Source organism: Amphiura filiformis, chromosome 11, assembly GCF_039555335.1.
Source record: "Amphiura filiformis chromosome 11, Afil_fr2py, whole genome shotgun sequence".
NCBI lineage: Eukaryota > Metazoa > Echinodermata > Ophiuroidea > Amphilepidida > Amphiuridae > Amphiura > Amphiura filiformis.
Genome location: NC_092638.1, coordinates 50,017,189 through 50,042,880, shown reverse-complemented (window position 1 = coordinate 50,042,880; position 25,692 = coordinate 50,017,189). Strand labels below are relative to the sequence as shown.

The window sequence follows — 25,692 nt, the reverse complement described above, 5'->3', positions numbered from 1 at the left end:
GTCAATTTATTTTTAGTCGGTGCATATTTGACCCCGTATTTTTAAGTGTGAACCCTTGACATGACGATCGCTGATTGGTTAATGAATTTCCAAATAAAACTATTTTCACACACGCCCCTGTTTGTAAATACGTTCAAACGAGGACCTCGACTTTAGGAGGATCTAACCGAGGACTTACACACCCGTTTTTAATCGACACACCGTGGACCTCACACAAACACACCAGACAACTTACTATCCAACTGAGACCCGTCCTATACCCCCTATGGGGGACCTATCTTATATGCTATCTTATATGCATATTTGCATCATTTACGTCATCCTGGTCATAGTTTCAAACCGAGGACGTCCTCGTTTGGAGGTGTGTCCTCGTTTTATGATGTGTATCCATATGTAGGTCCTCGTTTGGAGGCATTTACAAACGCACACACACTTATGAAGTCCAATCAAAGGTTCATCAAAGGTGCGTTAATTTTGCCGGCACCGGGCCCATAATGGCTTTCGGCGGCACTCCCCCCGCGAGACGTATAATTGTCGGCGTGACTTGCTTCAGTGGCAAGCAGCATATGACAGTATGATTGGGGCACACTCCTATAAAATAGCGTGCTAAAAATGCCCCCGTGCCCCCCCCCATCGGCCTGCGAAATATCGCTTGCCCCCTCGGCCGGCCAACCCCCCCCCTCCCTCCGTGAATTGTTTCATGGATATAGTACAATGTACAAATTGGATTAGCTGATAAATTATAGATTATGGTCCATGGGAATATAAAGATTTAAATATCGAAATTTAATTTAAAATCTGCTTGACTTCAGTATTTCCACCAAACTGAATGTTTAATTTTAGTCTTACAAAATAAGGCATTAACACTGTAGAATGTTACCGTTATTTTACGGCACTTTCCCGTAAATTTAACGGTTATTTACGGTAAAGTTCAATTACTATTTCACTGAAAATGGACAACCGTATTTTATACAAAATTATGATGGGCATTCTACAGTAATTCTACGGCAATACCGTAAACGTTCGCCTTCTATACGCCGTAGAAGTGACGTCATAATCGGATTAACTACCATAGCAATAGATGAATACAATTTTTGAATATACCGCGCTGCACTGCAGCAGGTTGCACTCATCACCTGTCTTCAATCATATAATAGATTGAATACAATACCCCTCTTTTCAAATAGACCAATCTTACAGGTGCAATGTATGGTTCAATGCATCGGTACCGCATGAACGTTGTACATGTAGTGCGGTTGCGATATAGCCAAAATTGTATTCATCTATTGCTATGATAGTTAATCTGATTAACTACGTCACTTTTACGGCGTATAGTCAATGCCGACTGCGCCAACATGTAAAACAAAAGAACTACAAGAATACTACTTTTAATTTCAACTACGTCTACGCCGACATAAACATACTTTATATCCATATCCATATCCACATTACAAAATAAATTGAACACTTTGAATAAAAATTGTATAGTCCATCAAGCACCCGTAAATACACCGATCACGCTCTATACATTGAAGACCTGAGTGCAAGAAGACAGTAAGTCCACTTGGCCCCTCAACATGTATACACTTAAGTTGCGTATGGTTTCGTATAGTTTGGTAATGTTTTATACATGTTCAGAGGCCAAAACAAATCTTTCATAACCTTTCATGATGTTTTCACCCTGGAACATGTATTAAACATTATAAAACCCTAAGATATTATACGTAACTTTAGTGTATACATGTTGAGGGGCCAAGTGGACTTACGGTCTTCTTGCGCTCAGGTCTTCACATTGAAAAAAAATCATACCCCTATAATAGCACCATAGTCAAGTATACAAATATCAACCTTTACCAATCTGAAATGAAGAAACTCTTCTTTGACATAATTTGAGAGAATAGAGAACAATTTCCGAAAAAAAGAGGAAACGTCTACTTATCTTCAAAATAGAGAAACCCCGCCAGGACGATGGGGTTCTTCCTGGATGAAGGTAAACGGGGATGTGCCACGGTTTTGGGGTACCTTTTCAGTGATTTTGTATGGATGGCTGGGTTTTCAGTGGAGACTTAAAAGCGCCGAAATATGGCAAATTTGGGTACTTTAATTAAGCGCCGAATTATGGCAAATTTGGGTGCTTTAAGCGCCGAATTATGGCAAATTTGGGTGCTTTAAGCGCCAAATTATGGCAACTTTGGGTGCTTTTGGGATGATTTGTGTGAATACTGATGGGTTGGAATATGTCTAGAGAAAGTCAGCACCCGAAAGTCTGCGTGGCACATCCCCGTACATTTTTTTCGGAGGGAGAAACCGCTAATTTAAATTTGCCATTTTAGAGAAAACGTCTAACTTTTAACATTAAGAGTTTGTGAACTAGCTACACTCATAATTACAATTAATGCCCAACCCCTCCAATCTACTCCCCTGTTCCCAACTTCTTAATGCCAATTCACCTTTTCGGTAAATCCCATAAGCCTTTGCGAGTACACCTAAGAACTCGTCATACTGCGTCACGCCGCTCTGCGCCGATGCGCACATCGTTTATGGAACATCGTTAGTGCGCATTGCAAGTCGGCGTGACGTCAAATGACGAGTTCTCAGGTGTACTCGCAAAGGGTTATGGGATTTACCGAAAAGGTGAATTAAGCAACAGAAATCACCACTCCAGTTTAACAATACTGTCCGTCGCATTAGCCTTTTCTGCGGCCTCACATATTCTTAACGCTGCCACTGATTCCTTTCTCGTAACACATATTTTCTCCTCCTTGCCTAAAGAGAAAAAAGAACAAAATGTATACCGTACACTATTATTCCATGGAGTACTGTATGTTGATTCATTTACTCGTTTTATTGAACGCGAAAATTTACTATTGCTCTGATTTGTCTGTCCCACAGCCTCGATTCCGTCTCTGAGCAATACATAAACCTACTACAAGTTGCGCCATCAGTTGGGTGCCAAATCCAAAAGTTGGTGACCAACCAGCTGGGGAAGACTGCTTCCCCCCCCACACACACACACACACACACCTAAAATGGGGACGGAGAAGCGGAAAATGGGGGAGAGAAGAAGGGGAGAAAAGAAAGAGAGAAGGGGAAGGAGAGAAAGAGAGAAAGGGACGGGAGAGGGAGAAAGAGAAGGGAAAGGGGAAGGAGAGGGAAAGTGGAGGAATGGGAGGGAAAGAAAAGGGAAAATAGGGACGATATTGCCGTCCCCCCCCGGACGCTGAATTTTTTCTGCAACCATCCCTGACCATAACGAGACGCAAAAAAATTACGCCCCGTACTGACAATGCTGGCTACGCGGCTGCTGACCACCATGTGAAAGCCCTTGTTACAAGCTTCAATGTGATTATAGGTTTCATATCCGTACTATAGGCAATATTTTAGAGGGACTATAAAGTCTTTCCTCAGACATGCTTCAAAGATTAAGGCTTGACTCTTATTTAAACGCGGCTTTTCCGAGCAGGCCAGCTCGATCTGCAATAAAATTTTCTAAACTTGCCCTGCGTCTTCTTTTTGACCCGTTTATAGTATGAAAACCCATAACTTAAGTCCCATACCCGTTCTATGTTTTTATTCAAAAAAAAGTTTTTACACCAAAATTAACCTTGATTATGGGGTTGGACCAAAATAGTGATTACAAAATTGTAGGGCCTACATTTCGAGCGCTTCACGCCCAAATTGTCCCGGCGCGGCGCTCTTGCCTGAGCATATACACTGGGATCCACAACACTGGGATCCACAACATGTTCATCTATCAGGGCACAGTTCTTTAACCCCAATACATTTGTGCATTCATTGAATGACCTTAGAAAATATGGGTACAAAAACTCATACTCTGCAACTTGAGGTGACATTTTGCACTATGAGTGTTTAATTTAGGTTATTAAACTATGCCATTGGGATGAGGCCATTGTGGTCCATAGTGAGAGTGTGCGTGGCATACAAACCTTGTACAACTCTGATGAAATGATCCAGTTCATTATAATACGATTCCGCGTATCGGTCGTCGAATGATGCTTGATATTTTGGCATAGACACGCCGTCGCCATTAGCCGTTACAACGTGGTTATCGTGGAAATTAGCTCCCTCCAACATGCCTCCTAAACCAAAAACCTGCAAATGTAAGGGGAAAAGATCGGTTAAGTCTGAGAGAGAGGGGGGGAGATATCGCCTTCCCGTTATTGTGGGGACATGAAACGGTTTTCACTATAATTATAAATGGGGACACAAATGACAAAGTAGGGAGATGGTCATGTCCCCACAATGGGCCCGCATGCAGTGATTTTCACGCGAGCTATTGTCGGGCTTTATTTCGTACAGCAAGCTTAATTTAAAATACCGTAAAAACTCGTTAATAAGCATATGCGCCTATTAACGAGTTGCTCGGACAAAAATGGTAGTTGTGTTAAACTTTTTTTATTTATTTTTTCTTACAGAAATGAAAAAGTTTTTAAACATAAAACTAACTACCGATTCCTTCTTGTCCGAGCAACTCGTTAAAGGAAGGTGACCTGATTATTTGGAAAATCAAATTCTTTAAAACTTATGTATAGCATAAAATGTTGTCCCTTTCAAGCATTCATGCAAAAGGAACATTGCAAATGTGACTAATTCCTTAATGGAATTACTGACATTTATACAGCATGATACTGGTATAGTCTACAGTGTTTTATTAATGATAACTATCATGATCCTGTAATAAACTGATATCAAATGAAAGATCCTATTTTTCTCATTAACATATTGTAGTTCCAATGGGTGTATTTCCGAAGATATCATCAAAATGTTGAATTAGTCTCAAATGTGGTATACCACAATTGAGACTAATTCGGCAGTTTTTTAATGATATCTTCAGAAATACCGATTTGGAGTGTTAAATTTCAGTATGTTAATGAGAGAAATATGAGCTTTCACCTGATACCGAAATCTGCATTTTGATGGAGTATAAGTGGGGGATAAGGTTGTCAATCAGGTTATCCACCTTTATTAAGCACATATGCTTATTAACGAATTTTTACGGAAGGCTTATTCATACCTCGAGACGCTGATCATATCCATAATTACAGAATCGGCTCATCTCTATCGTAGCTAGAGCACCACTTGCGAATTTCAGATTGATAATTGCCTGGTCAAAATCGTTATTCTTCTTGAATGCCTCGTGAAAGGCGCCACCCTGGGCACTAATAGAAGTGGGGAATTCGCCCAGTACAGTACACACTAAGTCGACGTCATGAATGGCCAAATCTATCCAGCAGGAGGCTGTGAACATATAATTTTGAATATCATTAAAAACCACTGAGTACTACCTGCCAATCTAACATTGCCTTTGATTGGTCAATTACATGATACCTTCACTTTAATCACCAATCAGAATGGAGCTTTGCAAATAATTCACCCCAAATTGGAGTGAATTATTTGCATTTTTGCGTGCATGTGAAAGTATTCTAACAATGTTGCCGATTGGTCCGATTGATAATGAAAACTTCTTTTTGGCCAATCGGCAGGTACGGTAGTTCTTATGGGGTTAAGAAAGTGTGATCATTGAAAAAAGCACAATACCGTAGGTATGGCATGTGATGTATCATGTATGTAAAAGTGCCATTTTTGCGCGCTTCGCACGAATTTGTTCCAGTTTTGATATAAAATTGGATCAATTGACACCATATTTATTGGTCGAGCTATGACCGTATGTTGAAAGAGTCTTTGGTTTCACTCTTTTAAGAGTGGTTTCACTCTTTTAGGAGTGTTGTGACGATAATTCATTTGCATAATTTAATATTAATTATTGTGCCTTAAGCCATGATACCCGTTCATCAAGTGAACGTGGTATTACCCGCGCGCCAATTGAACGCCGTGGAGCCGTTATTGTCCGTGCTTTGATAAATTCGTCATTCTTTGTTGACCCTGCAACCGGGACGGACGTAACCAGGCTCGTCTCCTAATGTTTAGTTTAGATTGGTCAACATGATGGCGAATATATTGTCATCATGTCTTGCACGTGAATTTATATTCAATATGACTCTGGTAAGACTAATTTTAATTAGTCTTATCAAACTAACATAATATATGTGTTAAAACACATATATTATGTTAGTTTGATCAGTTTGTATTATGATGTAAATTCACAATAAATCTCTTAAACTTATTTCTATTTCATCCGCATGGTTCATTTCGTGTAGTCATTCCCTTTCCCGTTCATTATCCCTCCTCCATTTGGACTCCAAATCCGGTACCTCGCTCTACTTTTTCCTTTGGCTTATTCCCCAATTTAGCTTCATAAGGCCCTTTACAATTAATTCTTAGTTTCCTGTTTCCCTCACGCGTCCAAAGTAGAGAATTGCAAAATATTTAATTATTTTATTTTTATTTTGGATTTTCTCTTTAAAAATAACTTTTAATGACTTCCATTTGCTACTTTCTGACTTTGCTTATATCAACTATAATGATGCATAAACAAAGAACATAACTGTACCATTACTTATGTATAAAATCAAACATAGTTGTAAAATAATTAAATGCATGTTCCTTGTCCAAACGGGTTGATGTAGGTTGCGACCACTTGTTTTAAAATAAAGAAAATAATAGATAATTAATAATTAATAATTAAAAGTTGCCTCATCCCTAGTTTTCAACCATGAAACAGGAAACTAAGACTCAATTGTGAAGGGCCTAATAGGAGTGATTTTCAATATTTGGAGTGATTTTGACTCTTCTCTTCTCACTCCTTTGGAGAGCGAGTTTCCCCTCTGCGTGAAGAGAGTCATAAGTGGACATACCAGGTTTCCACCCTTCCAGCCCAAAGAAAACTTTATACCGTAAAAACTCGATAGTTTGCATATGTGCTTGTCCTATTATCGAGCACTTTTGAAAACATGAATTGTACCAAAGTCTGGCACTTTACCAGATGAGCTAATAATGGGGTTGAGACACACATCTGCAAGTTTACTTGTTCGTATATAACTATGTGTATCGATGATTTGCTGAAAACCATTTACACTTTTGAGGATGGGGCTCTTCGTGTTTGCATGTTTCAAAAGCGCTCGATAGTAAGCACATGTGCTAACTATCGAGTTTTTACGGTATTATGTAAATATCTTACCTATCGTTCCCAGGTACTTCTCTAAGCCTTCCCAATTAGGATCCATAGTGTCTCTCAATGTAGTCTTTACGTATCTTACTTGACCCAATTCTCCTTTTCGTGCTCGCTGGATAATATTAGCATATGTTGGGTCAAATCGTCTAAAAATGGTGAACAAAAACAACATAATTAATATTCATTAATTATTCATAAATATGCAAATAACGATACAAAACTATACAGCACATCAGGCCACCATATCCAATCCTTGTACCAAGTTTGAAGCTGCAGAGTGGAAATGAACATGTAGGCAAAATTTGCAAATAAGCTGATTAATATTCATAAATATGCAAATAACACGACGCAAAACTATACAGCACATCAAGCCACTATATCCAATCCCTATACCAAGCTTGAAGTTGATTGCGTTTAAGCTGCAGAGTGGATTGATGAAAATGTAGGCAAAATATACAAATAAGCTCATTAATATTCATAAATATGCAAATAACACAACACAAAACTATAGACATATCAAATTGCATTCTGAATACGAGGAATGTCCTTCTGATATCAAATAATATTTTTTGAAATTCGCGATATAATACAAATAAATTGTATGGCAAATTATTAAAAATGGATATTTTTGACATTTACCGTAACAGTCCTCGAAGTAAAATTTCTAAATCTAATGACATTTACTTAGATCCAAAATCATTTCATCGTTTCAAATTGTAAAAAAAAAACGAACATGTGTTAATTTTATTTCTGCTGTCTTCATTAGATAGCACGCACCAGGAGCACGCATCTGCTGTCTTCAGTAGATACAGGGTGAGTCAAAAAAAGTGCAATAGAGAAAAGAATCCATTTTTATTAAAGAACCGAGCTGAACCTTTTAGGTTTGAAAACATGTTATCTATGATATATTCATCAGCAACCTTGTGTGAAGAAATGAAGGAATTAGCATTTACCGTTTTGTTTTTATGACACATTTTATAGCGATACCCAATCTTAATGTTTGTCCAAGAGACATCTAAAATTTGAATGTCAGCGCACTCTGTGTAAGGTAGATTTAGAACAACTGACATTTTCTTAACCTCATTGGCATTGAAATTAAATGGAGCACCAAAAATGTTATTGAGCTTGGTCTTTTTTAAGGAAAAGAAACATTACTTGTTGTTATTTTCATTTTACCTTTACTTTAAAGATGTTTATTCTCAATCAAAAACATACAAATTTGTAGGCGTGTTTTTTCAAATGTCAAAATAAAATGCGTGCAAATTGAAGAAGAGTGAATTACAAAATATCCAGTAAGTTGGACATATTGGGATCAAAACACTGGAGTTGGAGTCGAGTGAGGTATGAAGGACTTTAAGTACTGTTAGAAATTTTGTTTGAACAGAAAAAAAGAAATTAAAATAACGCAAAAATCAACCTTTTTTAAGTTGATGTCAGTTTCAGAGCTAATGCCTTTACCGTGCATGGTGTGCTCTCATAAAATTCAAATTACATGATATCTCGTGGACAAATAACGAAATTGGGTATCGCAGCAAAAGGACTTATACAAATTAAACGGTAGTCGCGATTCACTTCATATTTTCACAGAAGGTGACTTTTGAGTGTGGCATTTATAAAAATTTTTCAATAATGGGAAAGTTTGACTTGGTTCTTGCATAAATATCGATTCTTTGCTCTATTGCACTTTTTTGACTCACCCTGTAGCACGCACCAGGAGCACGCATCTTAAATTGAAGCTTTTTCAGTGGGAATCACCAAGAAACAGACAAAAAGTATACAAATACCAGATTAAACTTTTTACTTCTTCTTTTTTGAAATTCGCAATATTATACAAAGTTTATGACAAATTATCAAAAATTTATATTTTTGAAATTTAACAGTCCTCGAAGTAAAATTTTAGGTCTTTGGGGGAAAATGTGTAAATTCAATACGAAAGGTCAAATTTTTTCAAATGATCGTCGGCTTTTCCTCCCACTTGCATTCACTTTTAAGTACATATCAGGACTGTTAAATATGACATTCATTCATTCATTCAAAATAAGTTTAAGAAACAAATGAGCGCGAAGCGCGTGGAAAAATTTTGCCATGTGATATTGAAGCTATATTGGTGAAATATGATGCAAAAGTGGAACAAATTCGCGTGAAGAGCGCAAAAATATGCACTTAGGTGGTTTAAATGACCAAATATGAGATTAATTTGGTCAGAAACAACAGGCGTCAACATGGGGGGGGGGGGGGTGGGGATTGTATGGATCACCCCAGTAGCGTAGCCAGCGGGGGAGGGGGGGGCAGAGGACAGACTGCTCCTCTGACAAAAAATGAAAGAAAAAAGTCCCCCTCTGAGCAAAAATGAAAGAGAAAATCTGGAGGGCAAAGGAAAAGAAAAAGGGTCAAGAGCCCTTTTCCATCAAAATTCACCCTGATCATAGGCCAAAATAGTGTCAAATTCAAAAATTTTGCTACGCGCGCAATTCGTCCCAATTAAGCCTTTATGGAAGCTTGAAGACATGTAGGCCCTATAGTATATATACAGTCTCTCTAAAAACAAAAGTTGCATGATGCAACTGCAATTTTTTTCAGCTGTGCCCCTGAAATTGTATCCCCCGACTACCAAGAAAGCACCCTCTTATCAAAATAGGCCTATTCAGTTGAGGGGGGGTTATCCCATTCTCCACCCCACCCCACCCCCCGATTCACGCCTACTCTCCACCCCCCCACCCCCGATTCACGCCTATGGATACTCACCTGTTAAAAGCACATAACAGAGGAAGCTTACATTCTTCTGCCACCTTGTAACATTCGTCAGCTGTTTTGGAATCAAGTGCCAGGGGTTTCTCACAAAATACGGCTTTTCCTACAAATAATTTAAATTTCAAAAGATATTATGGTATAGACGAATCCAACGAGCCAAGTCATGGTCAGGATTTGGTCGGCCATCTTTGGGTCCCCGCAACACCAAAAAACCGCTTAAAAATCGATGTTAGATTATTTTGTGTTGTAAACTGTCATCATTCTTTTGTCTACGTGTAACACGGGTGATAGAATGCAGTTTAAAATACCCTCCAAGGCCGCATTATGTCACATTTTAGGTAAGCCGACGGGGACCCAACTTTGGCAGCCATTAAGGTATAGGATTGGATAGATATTGGATTCGTCTATCAGGGTAACATGGGCCAATGTATAACCCTGATAGTGTTTTGTGCCCGGGGCACTCCCATACATTGGTACACGCCGGGGGTACACGTCATGTGCCTGTCAATAGACCACCTTTTTTGAGGCAAATCTGCCACCCGATGACCCCCTCATCAGCTTACGGCCAATGACCCCTTTTTTAGAAATTTACACTAACATGCAGAGAAAAATGTTTGCGCGCTTCTTTAAATTTTTGTAGTAATTTTTGCTTTAAAATTGCTTTGAAAGTTACTTTTCACGGTCAATGACGCCCAATTCTAAGCGTTTCCATATAATGACCACCATTTTCTTGGAGCCGCCACTGAATGACCCCCTTTTTTGACGTCACTTTCATATTCGAGTGCCTCTCCCCGGGTTTTGTGTAAAGGAGGGGAATGGCAAAATATGTTTTGGCACGTCGAAAGGGTGGGTAAAGATATTTTGGCACGGCCAAAGGGGGGAGCGAGCGATTTGACAGATTATTTGGTGAATTCACTACTCGGGGGTCACATAATAATATTACACGGCCCCTTACTTCGAACTACGGAATATGACGACACAGTGGCGTAGCTGCCGGGGGGCAGGGGGCGCTTTATATAATCTTTTTTTTTTTTGCTCTTCACTTTTTCAAACCACCGAAAAAAAATTGGGTCAACCTTTTCGGCAGGGGTGGCAATATTTTTGATTGGTGGATTTGGGCCCCCGCCCCATACAGGCTTGCCCCCCCTGGAAAAATTCCCAGCTACGCCACTGTGACGACACTGTTATCGGGTGCATAAATAGTAATTGTAATTGCGTTTACCTGCTCTCATAGCTTGCGTGATGAGCGACTGGTGAGTTGACGTCGGCGTACACAATACCACTCCATGAATACTAACAAAATAAGATTATATAAAACAAACCTTTCTTTAGAAACAGTCAATATAGGCTATATTCTAAGACTGAATTAAAAAGAGTAGTTTGCGTATGACGTCCAAAATACCGTAGACCTACTGCGCAGGTCAGCAACCAATCACACCGCGCTTTTGTCGTGAGGTCGGACGCACAACTAGTCTTTCTAATTCGCTCTCGGATTTTAAGTGATATTAGACCCTCCCTCGGGTCCATGGAGAACGACTGGTAATGTAGATTACATAGCATTAAAAATCAACCCAATACATTTTTTGGAAGGGAGATCTCTAACACTCTGGAACAGTCTCGGTGTGGGGAGCGGTCACTGAAATTTAGCGTTCAATATAGGAGGTGTGATTAGTGTAGTGGCATCAATTTGTGTAGAAAGAGGAATTGGTTTTGGGCGCTGGGAATTGGTTTTGGGCGCTGTGTATTTAGAATCGGGGGGGGTGTGAAGGACTATGGCATATTTTGATAGGCTATTATGTTATTATGTAGGCCTATCGTTCCATTATCCAGGCCGGACCGAACCGAGACTGTGGGACAGTCTAAAGTGATATCAGTATGAACTTCCTAATGCATTGTGAGACAGTTTGGGCAAATCCATACAATTACAACTTGGCAAAATTCATTGGGCATTATCTTAATTTTGAGGTACAGCGAGTATCTACTCGTACATGGGCGGAGTTTGTTTTAAGAATGATGATTTTGGCCCTTTTAGCCATCCATACTGGTTGGTATATCACTGCAAAAACAGCAGAGCAACACTTAATAAACACTTCATAAACACTTGTTTGTACACTGAAGGTATAGGGGTGTTAAACTGATTTATAAACACCAAAACACGTTTAGAAATATGAAGATGTTTATGTTTTTTAACACAAGATAGTGTTTAAAATATGTATTTAAACACTATCTTGTGTTAAAAAATATAAACATCTTCATATTTCTAAACGTGTTTTGGTGTTTATAAATTAACATCCCTATACCTTCACTGTACAAACAAGTGTTTATGAAGTGTTGTTAAAGTATTTATTAAGTGTTGCTCTGCTGTTTTTGCAGTGTATGCGGTAATGTCTATAACATATAAGAGTAAAATGGTACAACAATCACATTTGTAGCATTTAGGTACTCTGACAGGATAAAATACAAAATAAGGTGAGATCAAAGTCTGTATGGTTCTTAATATACAGGATGTCTCAAAAAGAACTGCCATCGGGATATTTCATATCAATTTGTAAACCCGCTCTTTAGCAAATTCATAGTTCATTGAATTTACAACCGTATGACAAAACAGGCGAAAATAGTAACTTTTTGCACAAGATTTGACATTTAAAGAGCATTGGCCATTGCTCATTCTAGTGACGCTAGTGTATGGACAATATAAGTGTGCTTTTTCATTTAATGACATTAAATTTGACAAATATGGTAAGGAACACTTGAGGTTTTGACTTTTAAAACTTACATTTTGGTCAAAAAGTGTGCTTCGATAGGCAGTTTTCAACAGATTTACCACATTCGCCTTGCTATAACATTGAATTGCGTTATCTGTTAACCTAAAACTGCCTAATGACAAAAAGAGTTGTTTTTTTTGGGAAGTGTTAGCTTTCGTTTGATATAATAAAAAATCTGATTGGATGAAGGGAACACTTGAGGTTTCGACAAAAAACAATTACAGAGGCCCATTTTCGACAGCTCCTACGATGCATCGATGCTATGCAATCAACCGTGTAGTGAAATCAAAGACTATGTGGAGACCATTCACTGCTTGCTGTTCTCTGCTTGGAAGCTCTTGGACGAACATGTGTGCTCAGGTGTATCGAGGTGGAAACTGTGCGTTGACGGTTTATAAAGCTAGCTTCAGACTCCGTGTATTGTACGTACAATATTGTATGCAACATATCTACGTTATTTAATCTATTGCCATTCTATTTCCAGTAATGTTTAAGTTCTAACGAATGTTTGATGACGAAAAATAGACAATATGTTACATGTAATATCTAGTAGAAATATATTATCGAGTTTACGTCATCAAACATTCGTTAGAACTTAAACATTACTGGAAATAGAATGGCAATAGATTAAACAACGTAGATATGTTGCATACAATATTGTACGTACAATAAAAAGTCTGAATACTGCTTAAGAGAATCGTTTTTGTATAAAAACCTTTCCATAATGCAATGCTCGAATCAAACATGACCGAATAATTTATGCCTTGGCACACTAAAAAGTCCAGCTTTCATATTACTGTACTTTGACGGTTTCGTTCTATTTGCGAAATAAACCTCACTTTCAATCTAGTACGGATTCACACAATTATTGAAATATGCCAAAAAATCAGGTTTGAAAAAAAAAATCCATATTATAAGTTCGTATAGGCCTACATTAGGCTGATGGCTATGGCTTTTAAGTTCGTGACAGTATGCCTAGGCCCTACCGTTCTTCCAGAGACACCCTCGAAGGTCTACAGCTGTTTTTACTGAAACTTCATATCTCTACCCCATGGACATGATGGATGCTAAAATGTTAGCTTCAAACATCAAGCATCTATTTTCTTCCGTGGCGATATCGCAGATTTTAATACCACATATTTTTAGGGATGAAATCAAAACTCGACCGCCGAACCTTCGGTTCCGTCTAGTTCCTTCCAGTTTCTATTGTTCTACAATAGAAAGATTTCAGAAGATGGTGGCTTTATAGCTCTATTAAAACAATGATATTTTCAACTGTTTTTTCTATAGGGCCTATACCTAGGCCTATATATAGCCACATAAAAAATATCAGTATAATACATAAATTTGAACCATCATATTTCAAACCTTTTATCTTCGAAGACTTTGGCAACTTCTGTGTGGTGAAGGATCGTTACACCCTCAAGACCCACGTCGTCCAAAGCCTTGGTTGCGAGATCGACGACTGCCTCCACTAGATATTTCAGACGTATCCTCGGGTGTCTCGCGATGGATTTCAAGTGTATAGGACCAATCCGTCCAACACCAAAGAGAGCTAGAGTCACCTTCCCGGATGAAGCACTGTTTACATTCGCCATTTCGTCTAATCTGAAAAGTAGATCAGGTCATATAGGTTAAATAGTGTATGTACTAGCGCGCATCGCGCGGTGTTGTATTGGTGCCAGTTGCGGCACGCATGGGCATTTTGTTCCGACCTGTTTAATAGTTTTGAGACTATGGGCCGAGGGACCTCCGACTAAAGCTATTGACAATAGCCTACTGACCTCTGTAGATCAGTGAGCCTGGTATGTCATCTGCTACATAGCAGGTACTAAAAATGCGTGATTTTAACGCGTGGTATTTTAAAAATCTCCAAACCTCCAGAGGACACAAGCAGGGGCGGCGCCACAGGGGGGGGGGGCAAGGGGGGCAATTGCCCCCCCCCTATGATTTTCAAAAAAGAGGTAAAAGGAAGGAAAAGAGAAAGAGAAAAGGAGAGAAAAAGGAGGGAGAAAAGAGAGGAGGAGAAGAAGAAAAGGAGCAATTCCCCTCCCTGGCCATGGTTAGAAGGAGGAAACTCCCCCTTCGGACATCTTGCCCCTTGTGGAATGCTGACCTACGCGGTTTTAAAGTTGTTGGTTTTATATTTTGGGCCCATTTTCGGCAAATTTTCCCCCATAAAGGTCACATGGCCTCTCTTGCCTTCTCCCAACTACTTTCGCTCGCTACACTCGCGAATGGGCTAATTTTGTCCCTTTCCTGACTGAAAAAGCATAAAACTGTTTTTTCCGCTCACGCTCGCAAAGTGGACCTTTTCGGCTTTTAGTGATCATCATAGGGGGCGACTACCTCCCGCCTATGCTCTTGATTGCGGCTTTCAACTTGAAATATTTCCAACCTCAAGACCCCTCCCCATTCATATCATTATATCGTGCCAATTTATTAAAAAACCCGGCATATCATATACAATGTACCTGACTTAACATACACCACGTTGCGACCAGAGGCGTAGTTCCGACCCGGGGTGTGGGGTATAGGCCTAAATCCCCCAATATTTTGATAGGGTAGATGGTCCATACAATCATTCCCCAATGTTGACGCCTGTATGTGGGTTTCTGACCAAAGTAACCTCATATATTTGGTCATTTTGGCCTAAAAAGTGCCAAATTTTTTCGCGCTTCGCGCGACTTTATTTAATTACCGTTTCCACCATATTTCACTTCGTGCACATTTGTACCATGAACTTATTTTGTTGCCAAAAGGTGCTGGATTTACTAATTGAGTAGGTCCATGCCTAATACCAGCGGGCTGAAAGTCGGGCACGTGAATGAAATCCATAAAAATATGCGGTTGGAAAATAATTAAATAACCCTAAAAAGGTGAAAATGGTGCATCAAATATCTTCATTTGTGCTTTCATTTTGAAAAATTTCTAAATTCTGAGGGGGGCACATCCCCCCTCAGACACCCCCCTGCGTCGCGCGCGACGGGCAACGCTTTCGCGCTGCATACAAATTTTCCACAATTGTTTTGCCCCCCCTATCAAAATAACCTGGCGCCGCCCCTGGACACAAGGTCTCCCCCCCCCCCACACACACACACCCAAGCGCGTGAACACTGGTCGATCACCGCGACTTACATTCGCCAACGTTTAGTGAACTTTTTCTTCTTAGGCCCTTTACAATTAATTCTTAGTTTCCTGTTAGCTCCTGTTTCCAGCGCGCGTCCAAAACAGAGAATTGCAAAATATTTAATTATTTTATTTTTATTTTGGATTTTCTTGTTTAAAATAACTTTAAATGACTTCCATTTGCTACTTTCTGACTTTACTTATATCAATTATAATGATGAATAAACAAAGAACATAACTGTACCATTACTTATGTATAAAATCAAACATATTTGTAAAATAATTAAATGCATGTCCCTAGTCAAAACAGGTTGATGTAGGATACGACGACTTGTTTTAAAATAAAGAAAATAAAAGATAATTAATAATTAATAATTAAAAGTCGCCTCATCCCTTGTTTTCAACCATGAAACAGGAAACTAAGAATCAATTGTGAAGGGCCTTAAATAGCCCCTGACTTTAATATATAGTAAGTGACAAAAAGCTATAGAATAAAGAGTTTGGTCACACTACATGCACTAGGAGGCTAACTTTTTGTAATTTAGTGAACTCTTCCATATATGTGCTCATTCAAGCACGAAGTCGAGTTAGTCGACTGCAGTCATGGCCATAGACATACCACCTAGACCTATTACTGCACATCCCTAACCATGGCAGTAGGTGAAGCCACGTATCCAAGGTGATTTTGGTCGGGTGGTCATGGCAGTGTCGTTGACCATAGATTTTAAATACCTATGTGTTGACTCATATGCTGATGACGCATGCCATTTCCAACAAATCCAAATAGGTAGTTAATTTTTGTTTTACTCTTTTGCTACTTTTCCACTACATGAACGAATGATTCCGTAAACAACATGAAAACAGACTTAAAGCCTACATGTATGATACTTTACTTTTACCAGTGTCACTAATTATATAAACTCTTTATGACAATTTTACACTGCAAAAAGCGTGTTTAGGAATTAAACACTTTTCTTGCACCACATTCTAAACATGCTTGATTCCTAAACCCTATAGTGGCAGCCAGCCCTGATATATAGCTACTAACCGCTCCATCTCGGGGGCACTTGACGTGACTACAGACAGCGCACTGCAAAAAGTGTGTTTAGGAATTAAACACTTTTCTAAACACTATCTTGCACCATGTTTTTAAACATAAATGCTACACATGTTTAGGAATTTGATGGGTATGTGTTTAGGAATTTAACACATGTTTTGGAATTTGACATTGGTTTTTAGGAATAAAACACTTTTCTTGCACCACATTTCTAAACATGTTCGATTCCTAAACACCAATGTCTAAACACATTTCTAAACATGTTTGATTCCTAAACACCAATGTCAAATTTCCTAAACACAGCCCATCAAATTCCTAAACATGTGTAGCATTTAAACATGTTTAAAAACATGGTGCAAGATAGTGTTTAGAAAAGTGTTTAATTCCTAAACACACTTTTTGCAGTGTAGGCCTACTATTGAACACTTTTATTTTAATAAACATCAGTATAATTTTGAGTTAATCGGAATGCGTTCATCATGATTAATAATAACATAATTATTTATCAAAATTCGACTATAGCATAATTTCTGCAGTCCATGGTCTATCTGTCCGCATGTCCTGAAACGTTTTCGCTATTATAAGGTATGCCGTTTTAGTGATCACAATTGCGTACCGAGAACACTGAACAATTAGGAAATTTATTTAAAATTAAAAGTGCTAAAACATGTGGTTTTACAAAGTACATTTAAAGCCGCTTTTCTCAATAACAATATCTCATTATAAAAATCAATTGTATCCTGATAGCCTAGTGTGCTACCTAAGTTTGGTAAGGGACGCACCATTAGATATCAAGGGGGGGGCTGGGTAGTTGGGGTCATGACAAAAATTTTTTTTTTAGCACCTCGGTGAAGCAAATTTTTTTTTTTTAGCCCCTGGATGAAGCAAAATTTTTTTTTCAACACCTCGGAGAGACAAATTTTTTTTTTTGCAATCGTAAAGTCCTATAATTTTCAACAATTTGTCGAGTTATTGTAAAATTTTGTCCATATTTTTAATCATTTTTACATTTTGTAGCACCTAAATTTTCGAGTGCCACAAAAAAATCATTATTTTTATGTGGAAAAATTTTCTTGAAGTATAATGAACCTCTTTTGGTGCGAAAATGTTTCGCATATTGAAGCTAAACTGGTTAAATCGGTACAATGTGGAATAAATGCGCGCGAAGCGCGCAAAAATTGTGTTTTTTTAAGGTTAATTTCGTCCGAAACCCACATACAGGCGTCAACATTAGGGATGATTGTATGGACCACACCCTCGCAAATATTGGGGGGATTTATCCCCCAGGGATCTACGCCTATTTCTATAATAATTTTGACATTGGGATGGAATTTAGTGAAAATCTGTGAAGTAGAGTGAATCAAGTGTTTTCACTCACAGACCCGGCTCGCATAATAACTTTTCACAAACAAATGCGCACAAAATACGTACCAGTTCGAAGCTAAAATAAATATTCTTGATGAAAAAAGGAGGAAATTCGCGCGAAGCGCGAAATATTTTGCAATATAAAAGCTATATGAGGTTAATTTTTCTTCACTAACTGTGACAAATTTTTTTTCACCCTTGACATCAAATCTTTTTTTTTCTGGTCCGAGGTGGAGCAACTTTTTTTTTTTAGTCTGAGGTGGAGCAATTTTTTTTTTTTGCTCAGATGGTGCGACAAAATTTTTTTTTTCAAAAAACTACCCAGCCCCCCCCCCCCTTGGTATCTAATGGTGCGTCCCTAAGACTGTATAATTTAGTCATCCATACAAACTCAGGATGCCAGGCCCGTAAAAATGATAACCAGGATTTATTGGGGGGGGGGCTGATTTTGAAAAAGTGGACCCTTTTATCAAAATTTGGATCTTTTTGGACTAGAAGGCGGATTTTGAAAAATGGAATTTTTATTCAAAAATGTTGACCTTTTTTGACCAAAAATGCATAAAAAAAAACCTCAATTTTTGGGTCAAAAAAAAGGTTACGGGCCTGCAGGATGTAGTTTTGTTTTGGAGAAGGAAGAAACCTACAAAATATGTATCCTTGTAAACAACAAACTCACATGTAGCAAATTCAATCTATTTAATATAGCCTCAGTGGCAGTTGAGATTGGATTAAGTACTTCCTTTCTCTTGACCCAAAGGCTGAAAGTAAAATTGTTAACTTGATTGTTGGGAGTGGCCTTTTTTTCCTTGTTCTTTGTCTTCAAATCTGTTTCTTACTTCTCTTTCCATACAGTCCAGCATGCTTATATAGGCTTTTTAGCCTGGCTTGAGCATTTTGTTTGAGCCTGGTCCCATCAGGACCCAAGCGTGTCTCCACACGGAGCGACCGTTTAAACAAACAAACAAACCCATTGCCGTCTACAGGTGGAAATAACTAAAGTATACTATGCACTGTGACAAAAAGGAAGTGTAGGCCTATGTGGTTATTTTTCCCCAATTTTCGAAAAGACATTAATTGCTTTAATAATCATTAAACATTTCAAGATATATATAGGCCTGACGGTGAAAATAGAGTTTAGACATTTCCCAAGAAACACAATCCTGCACCCTTAAGGGTAGACGAGGTATTGTTGGTCGAAGCAACCTAAAAATCGATTTTCATTATCTAGATCAATATGTTATTGACAATTAACACCTTGATGTTTTGCAAAAGTTCATTCTACAAATCGTATACTTTGCAAACTTGCTTAATTTATTGTTGTTAATTAGTTATGTACGTTTTACAAAAGTGTTGTTGTTTCAGCCCTCTTTACAACGTAACTCAAGAACCGCCGCACCTATTTAAAAGTATATCTGTGATATTTTAATTCTTCTACACGCTCGCTATGAATTGAGCAATGCAGTTTTTGCCAAAGCTCACTACCATTCGTAAGATAGGCCTACTGTGAACTACCAAATCACAACAGTTTAAAATAATTAATAACCTTAAGGGACCCGTTAAATCGGATAAAATCAAAATTAATCTACTTACCCGGCCGGGCTACTTACCCTTAACTTGAGTCGAAATAAAACCGGTATGTCTGAACTTGATTAGCGTGATTTCCAAATGATCCCCAGAAAAGTTTCTAGTCGTATCGGCTCGTCGTGTGTGTGATATTATACAATAAAATTGAAATTTAAGTCACACTAAACTAGCTTCTCATCCGATAGGCCTACTGTTCTGATGCTACGTAGCTACGTGCTTTCTCATATATACTACGGACTTCGGGCCACGGTTTGTATTATTCCACGGTGCATTTAGTATTTTTCCACGATATTATTTTGCTAATTAAGGTTGTCCGGGAAGGTCGTATACGTATTATCAGATCTTCTCTGGTATTATGAACCTAGCTGAATCTCATGGGTCAATGGATCCCAATCAGACTGGGATCATTCAAAAAAAATGATCGGATGACCGTGACCGGTGCTGCGTGCAAAAGCAGATACTTACGCAAAATATGATGTTTTGCATATGCAAAACTACATACTTTATAAAAGTATGTACTTTTGCATATGCAAAAACACATACTTACGAAAAACATATAGTTTTGCATATGCAAAACATCATACTTTACCGTACTTTACAGTACGTATACAAAAATAGATGTTTTGTATAAAAAGCACACGGGCTGGCTATAGGGAATCAGGGCGCATACTACCAAAGCGGGAGCACACCACTTAATAATGCGCCGTTACCATTCATTTCACGGAGCTTTTTGCAGGTAGCTGGAGGTATTCCAGGCAATTTGGTGTTTGAAACGATTCAAAACAGTCTCATCTCTCGCTTATATCCCTTCCAAACTGAGATTTGGCTACACATGTAATACTTTTCTCATTCCAATTTTACTAATTAGATTTGGCACGCTGTGTGAAAGACTACGGGTAAAAAACTATCGGGGCAAAAACGTTGGGGGTGCATAAACCACGATGATGTACTATTATAGGCCAAAGATACGTTTATTAATAAAGTAGGCCTTTATACCAAGTTGCATATGCAAAGCACACTTTTGGAAAAATATGTTAAATTTACATAGACCTAATCATGCAAAATGACATATCTTGGTACGGTATATTAAGTTTTGGCATATTTAGGGGTAAAAGTGCTGCATAAACAGCCACCGGAAATGTAATGTAGGCCTAATATAAGACATAAGGTCTTATTATACATTTATTAATATATTATATTCTAAGTTGCATATTGCATATAATATATGCAGATAGCACACTTTAAAGTATGTAATTTTGCATATTCATGCAAAATGACATATTTTACAAAAGTACATGGTTTGGGCAAAAAACGGGGGTAAATAGCGGTGTATAAACCCCAACAGAAATATAATGTGTAAGAAATGTCTTATAATACGTTTATTATTATTATTATATTATTAATATAGTATATACTAAGTTGCATTAGCAAAAGCACACACTTTTGGAAAAGTATGTAATTTTGTATAACCATGCAAAATGACATATTTTGCAAAAGTAGCCCATGTGTTTTTGGCAAAAACGGGGGGTATATATTAAGTTGCATAAGCAAAAGCACACACTTTTCACTTTTGGAAAATTATGTAATTTTGTATAACCACGAAAAATGACATATTTTGCAAAGGTATGTGGTTTTGGCAAAAACGGGGGGGGCATAAACCACCACCAGAAGTATAATGTTCTATATGACATTAGGTCTTATATACATTCAATAATATAGAATATACTAAGTTGCATAAGCAAATGCACACACTTTTTGGAAAAGTATGTAATTTTGTATAACCATTATGACCCTGCAAAATGACATATTTTGAAAAAGTATGTAGTTGGTTTTTGGGGGGTGGCATAAACAACTGCCAGAAATACAATGTACTAAGACATTAGGTCTTGTACGTTTATTAATATAGTATATACTTAGTTGCATAAGCAAAAGCACACAATTTTGGAAAAGTATGTCATATTCTGCAAAAGTATGTGGTTTTGGCAAAATGGGGTAAAAAGCGGTGCATAAACCACCACCGAAAGCATAATGTACTGTAAGACATTGGGACTTATATACGTTTATTAATATAGTATATACTAAGTTGTATAAGCAAAAGCACACACTTTTGGAAAAGTATGTAATTTTGCATGGTTTTGGCAAAAATGGGGTCATACATATTCCAGTTTAAAAAATGAACTTGCCGTTTTTTAGCCTAAACAAACACCAAATAAATCTGTGAGCTAATCCATAGTTGCACTTCTCACAAATTATGTTCCTTGTGCATTTTTCCACTTGAAAGATTTAAGCCAGCTATATTATTCATTTCTTTCAAAGCACTGACAAGTAGAACAGTATTCAAATAACCAGGAACTGGTAGCTTGTATGCTCTGCTGTAATGTTACTCATTGAATCACACAAGTAAACACTTCACAAATAACATTATGTTTTGATAACTTTTATTTCTCAAATCACTGTTGACACAATGTGACAAAAATCACAATAATACTTTGTTTCCCCTTGTATTTGGTAATGAAGTGACGTCCGTGATTTTACATGGCCCAAGATTATGTGTATTCACGAAGTGCCCTTGTACATACAGGTAACACAACTTTTAACAGTTTCCCTCATAAATGTTTTTTCAACCGATTATGTAATCATGGTAATTGTGGCATGTTGGGCATCTTCAGTGTTAAATAAAGGGTTCACAAAAATAACTCCCCTAAAATTACAAAACACTTCTTTGCATAACTTGGCATGTATTTCGTTGATTTGAAAAATTTAAAAACCAGTGAATAAAGGAATCGTTTTTCTACCCTCCCAATGTTTTTTCTTTTAAAAATATTTTTGTTTTGGCCAAAAATAATCACATTTTCCAAAAATGATGCTTTTAGAAAAAGTTGCACTTTTCAACATCCTCATTTATGTCAAAATTAGCTTCAACGAATCATTACTTTGCACTAAACGATGGTTACATGGGTGATTAAGGGATCAGAGACAGAAAGGTAAAGGAAATCAAAACAATTAAACATTGAAATCGAGAAAGTTTTGTACATTACATGTATGGGATGTTGAAAAGTGCAATTTTTTAAAGCATTATTTTTGAAAATGTGATTATTTTTTACCAAAAAAAAAAAAAGGAATTTGAGAAGGGATAACTTTAGTAGGGTAGCAAAAAGATTGCTTTATTCACAGATTTATACATTTTTCAAATCAACAAAATGAATGTCAAGTTATGCAAAGAAATGTTTTGTAATTGATTTTACCATTTTGGACACACCGGCTCAAAAGCTTCTAGAAATACCCGTACATGTCAATAAATCATTGTTTTAAATTGCAAGATGATTGTATGGGTGACTGGGTTATCGTATACATAAAATGAAAGAACACAAAAACACCATTAAATCAATCAAAACATTGATATCGAGAATGTTTTTGTACATTTACATGTATAGGATGTGGAAAAGTGCAACTTTTTCTGAAAGCATCATTTTTGGAAAATGTGATTATTTTTGGCCAAAACAAACAGATTTTTTATTAAAAAGAACTTTGGGAGGGTAGGAAAATAATTCCTTTATTCACATGTTTTTAATTTTTCAAATCAACGAAATGTATGTCAAGTTAAGCAAAGAAATGTTTTGTAATTTTAAGGGGGGAGTTATTTTTTGTGAACCCTTTATGTAATGATGCTTCCCATGTTTCAGAGCAGTTAACAAAAATTTGAAAACTTGAGTTGCAATGGCATGAAATCAGAAGGACTGCTCTTAACTTAAAATAGCTTGAATGGATTTCCTTAAAACACTGAAGATGCACAACATGTTTTTTATATTATGCTTTTTCTGTCGGCTAAAACTACATTAATTTATTCAAAAGAAGTTGTATTATCTGTATGTGTGTATAATGTGTATACACTCTGTAGATTTGGGACAGCAGGTGCGATTCAACAGCAACGTGAGTCAAATATTGTTACCGAGTCGTCAAGGCCAAACACACCTTTCACCCAAATTCACTTCAGAGTGCACAAGAAAACACACTGTTTGAAAAGTTAACAGTATCTGAATAAATAAAAGTAAAACATGATAATCTTCTGATACATAAACATAAATAAATGTCCTGTTCTATAGCACTCTTTACAAAATAAGATGTAATCTGGAAATTCCCAAGACTAATTTTAAACATTAACCTTTCATATTACACCACTTCCTGGGGAATTTCCAAAATGATGTAATATCCACTTTACATTCTAGGGGATTCCGAGTACATAAATAGTCCTGACTTTGTTTACTGTGATTACACGGTAAAGGGAATTCCCAACTTTCATGAAGTAGCTTTAAATTGTAAGATAAATGATCAAATTGAATTACTCAGTGCTACAGTAATATGTTCTCAAGCAGAAGCAGATGTGTCTAAAGGTTTAAAAACCTATGCCTTGGAATGAATTGGATAATGTGACATGTTGTATACATACGCAAAATAACATTGCATAGCTTGAGACGTTTCCAAAACTAAGGAAATGATAATTGATTTTAGGACGTCAAGTACAACTCCAAACCCTAGTGGTGAAGGGTAGTAATGTGGAGCATGTGTCCTCATATAAATATCTATGATTGAGGGAGGGCGAGTTAGCGCAGCGGTAGTTCCCTCGCTTTGCACCACTGAGGTCCCGGATTCAAGCCCCGGCGCAGGCCAACGACTCATGTGCACTTGGTTTATCCCGATCCATGCTCGCTCTCGCAGGTTTTCTCCGGGATCTCCGGTTTCCTCCTGCTTTCAAAATCGGTGATTAGTTGTTTCGTTATCAAAAACTTCCTTCACCCAATGGAATTTGGGGAGCTGCAGAAAATGGGTGGATGTTACAATCTAAGTGCGGATAGGTTTGCGCCAGGTTCGCTGCAACTAGCCTAGTTGATGCGATCTGATTGTGATGATTCACCACGCAGCGAAATTACAGCGCTTTGAATCCTCTGGAAAAAGCGCTATATAAATTCTGAAATTTATTTATTTATTTTGATGACAAACTCAATTGGCATACACATGAAGGCGTGTAGCAAGTGGGGGGACAGGATGGACAAAGTCCATGGGCCCCGAGGGTTCAGGGGACCCGAGCACAAAAGCGAAAATTAAATAAGGGCTGATAATGGAGAGCAGGGCCGGATTTTTATAGCATTGGGCCAGATGGGCCCGGTCCCGGCATTGGGGGGGCCCCAAAATTGCCCTATGCATCTTTCTTGTAACCCCAATAACAGCATCTTTTTTGGTCAAAATAGGGCAAAATTGTAAAATTTTCCACGCTTCACAGCTCATTCAAATTCAGAAATTTATGTTGATCTGGGGCCAAGATAGTCTGAAATTGAATTCAACAAAATATGTTAGTCCCCTTAGTCCCCCAGTTAAACCAAAACTTGGCCACTGACTTGAGTGCATATACCTTCCTCGGCATGTGAGTTCGGGGCCTCCAAATTTTGGCCTGGTCCAGGGCCCCAATAAGGCAGGCTAAATCCCGCCCTTGTTAAAAGGGCCCGTACTGCTCCTTGTCCATAGGCCCCTGATGCTCTTGCTACGCCCCTGAGATTACTTGATCAAAGACTGAACTCTAGAATCACATTGGCACCTCATTCGCTAGTCAAACTGCGTAGCAACGTGTGACCTACAATCCCGGACAAAATGTGTTCCAACACCCAATTCCCCTGTTCTTCTTAGTACAGTGCGCACGCTTATACGAGTCACTGGAAACTAAGGATTATAGTAGTGTTATCTCAATGTTCATCTTCAGCATACGTATTCTTCCCCTTTCCCCACCAAACAATGTTGTGGGAGAAGATATGGTGAAGATGAGCATATTGGGCATGCAAACATTATACAGGGGTAGAGAGGGCGACCATTTCCAATAAGCCCTTAAAGGTCCGTAACCCGATCGACAGCATCATCCCCGATTTTTTTCATTGTTGATGAGGTTTTGGTATCACATA

The 25,692-nt window shown here is 37.9% G+C and overlaps 1 protein-coding gene across 1 annotated transcript in view; it reads right to left on the bottom strand.

Moving 5' to 3' along the window:
* Positions 1 to 1,386: 1,386 nt before the first annotated feature.
* LOC140164951 (inositol 2-dehydrogenase-like) overlaps positions 1,387 to 25,692 on the bottom strand; it is a 45,369-nt gene continuing 21,063 nt past the window's right edge. Inside the window, exons 2-8 of the mRNA XM_072188351.1 lie at positions 13,978 to 14,217; positions 11,067 to 11,137; positions 9,839 to 9,947; positions 7,100 to 7,239; positions 5,036 to 5,259; positions 3,948 to 4,113; positions 1,387 to 2,766 (exon numbers count right to left, since the gene is read on the bottom strand). Coding sequence (XP_072044452.1) covers positions 2,654 to 2,766; positions 3,948 to 4,113; positions 5,036 to 5,259; positions 7,100 to 7,239; positions 9,839 to 9,947; positions 11,067 to 11,137; positions 13,978 to 14,207 — 1,053 coding nt within the window. The 5' untranslated portion in view covers positions 14,208 to 14,217 and the 3' untranslated portion in view covers positions 1,387 to 2,653. The remainder of the gene's footprint in view (positions 2,767 to 3,947; positions 4,114 to 5,035; positions 5,260 to 7,099; positions 7,240 to 9,838; positions 9,948 to 11,066; positions 11,138 to 13,977; positions 14,218 to 25,692) is intronic.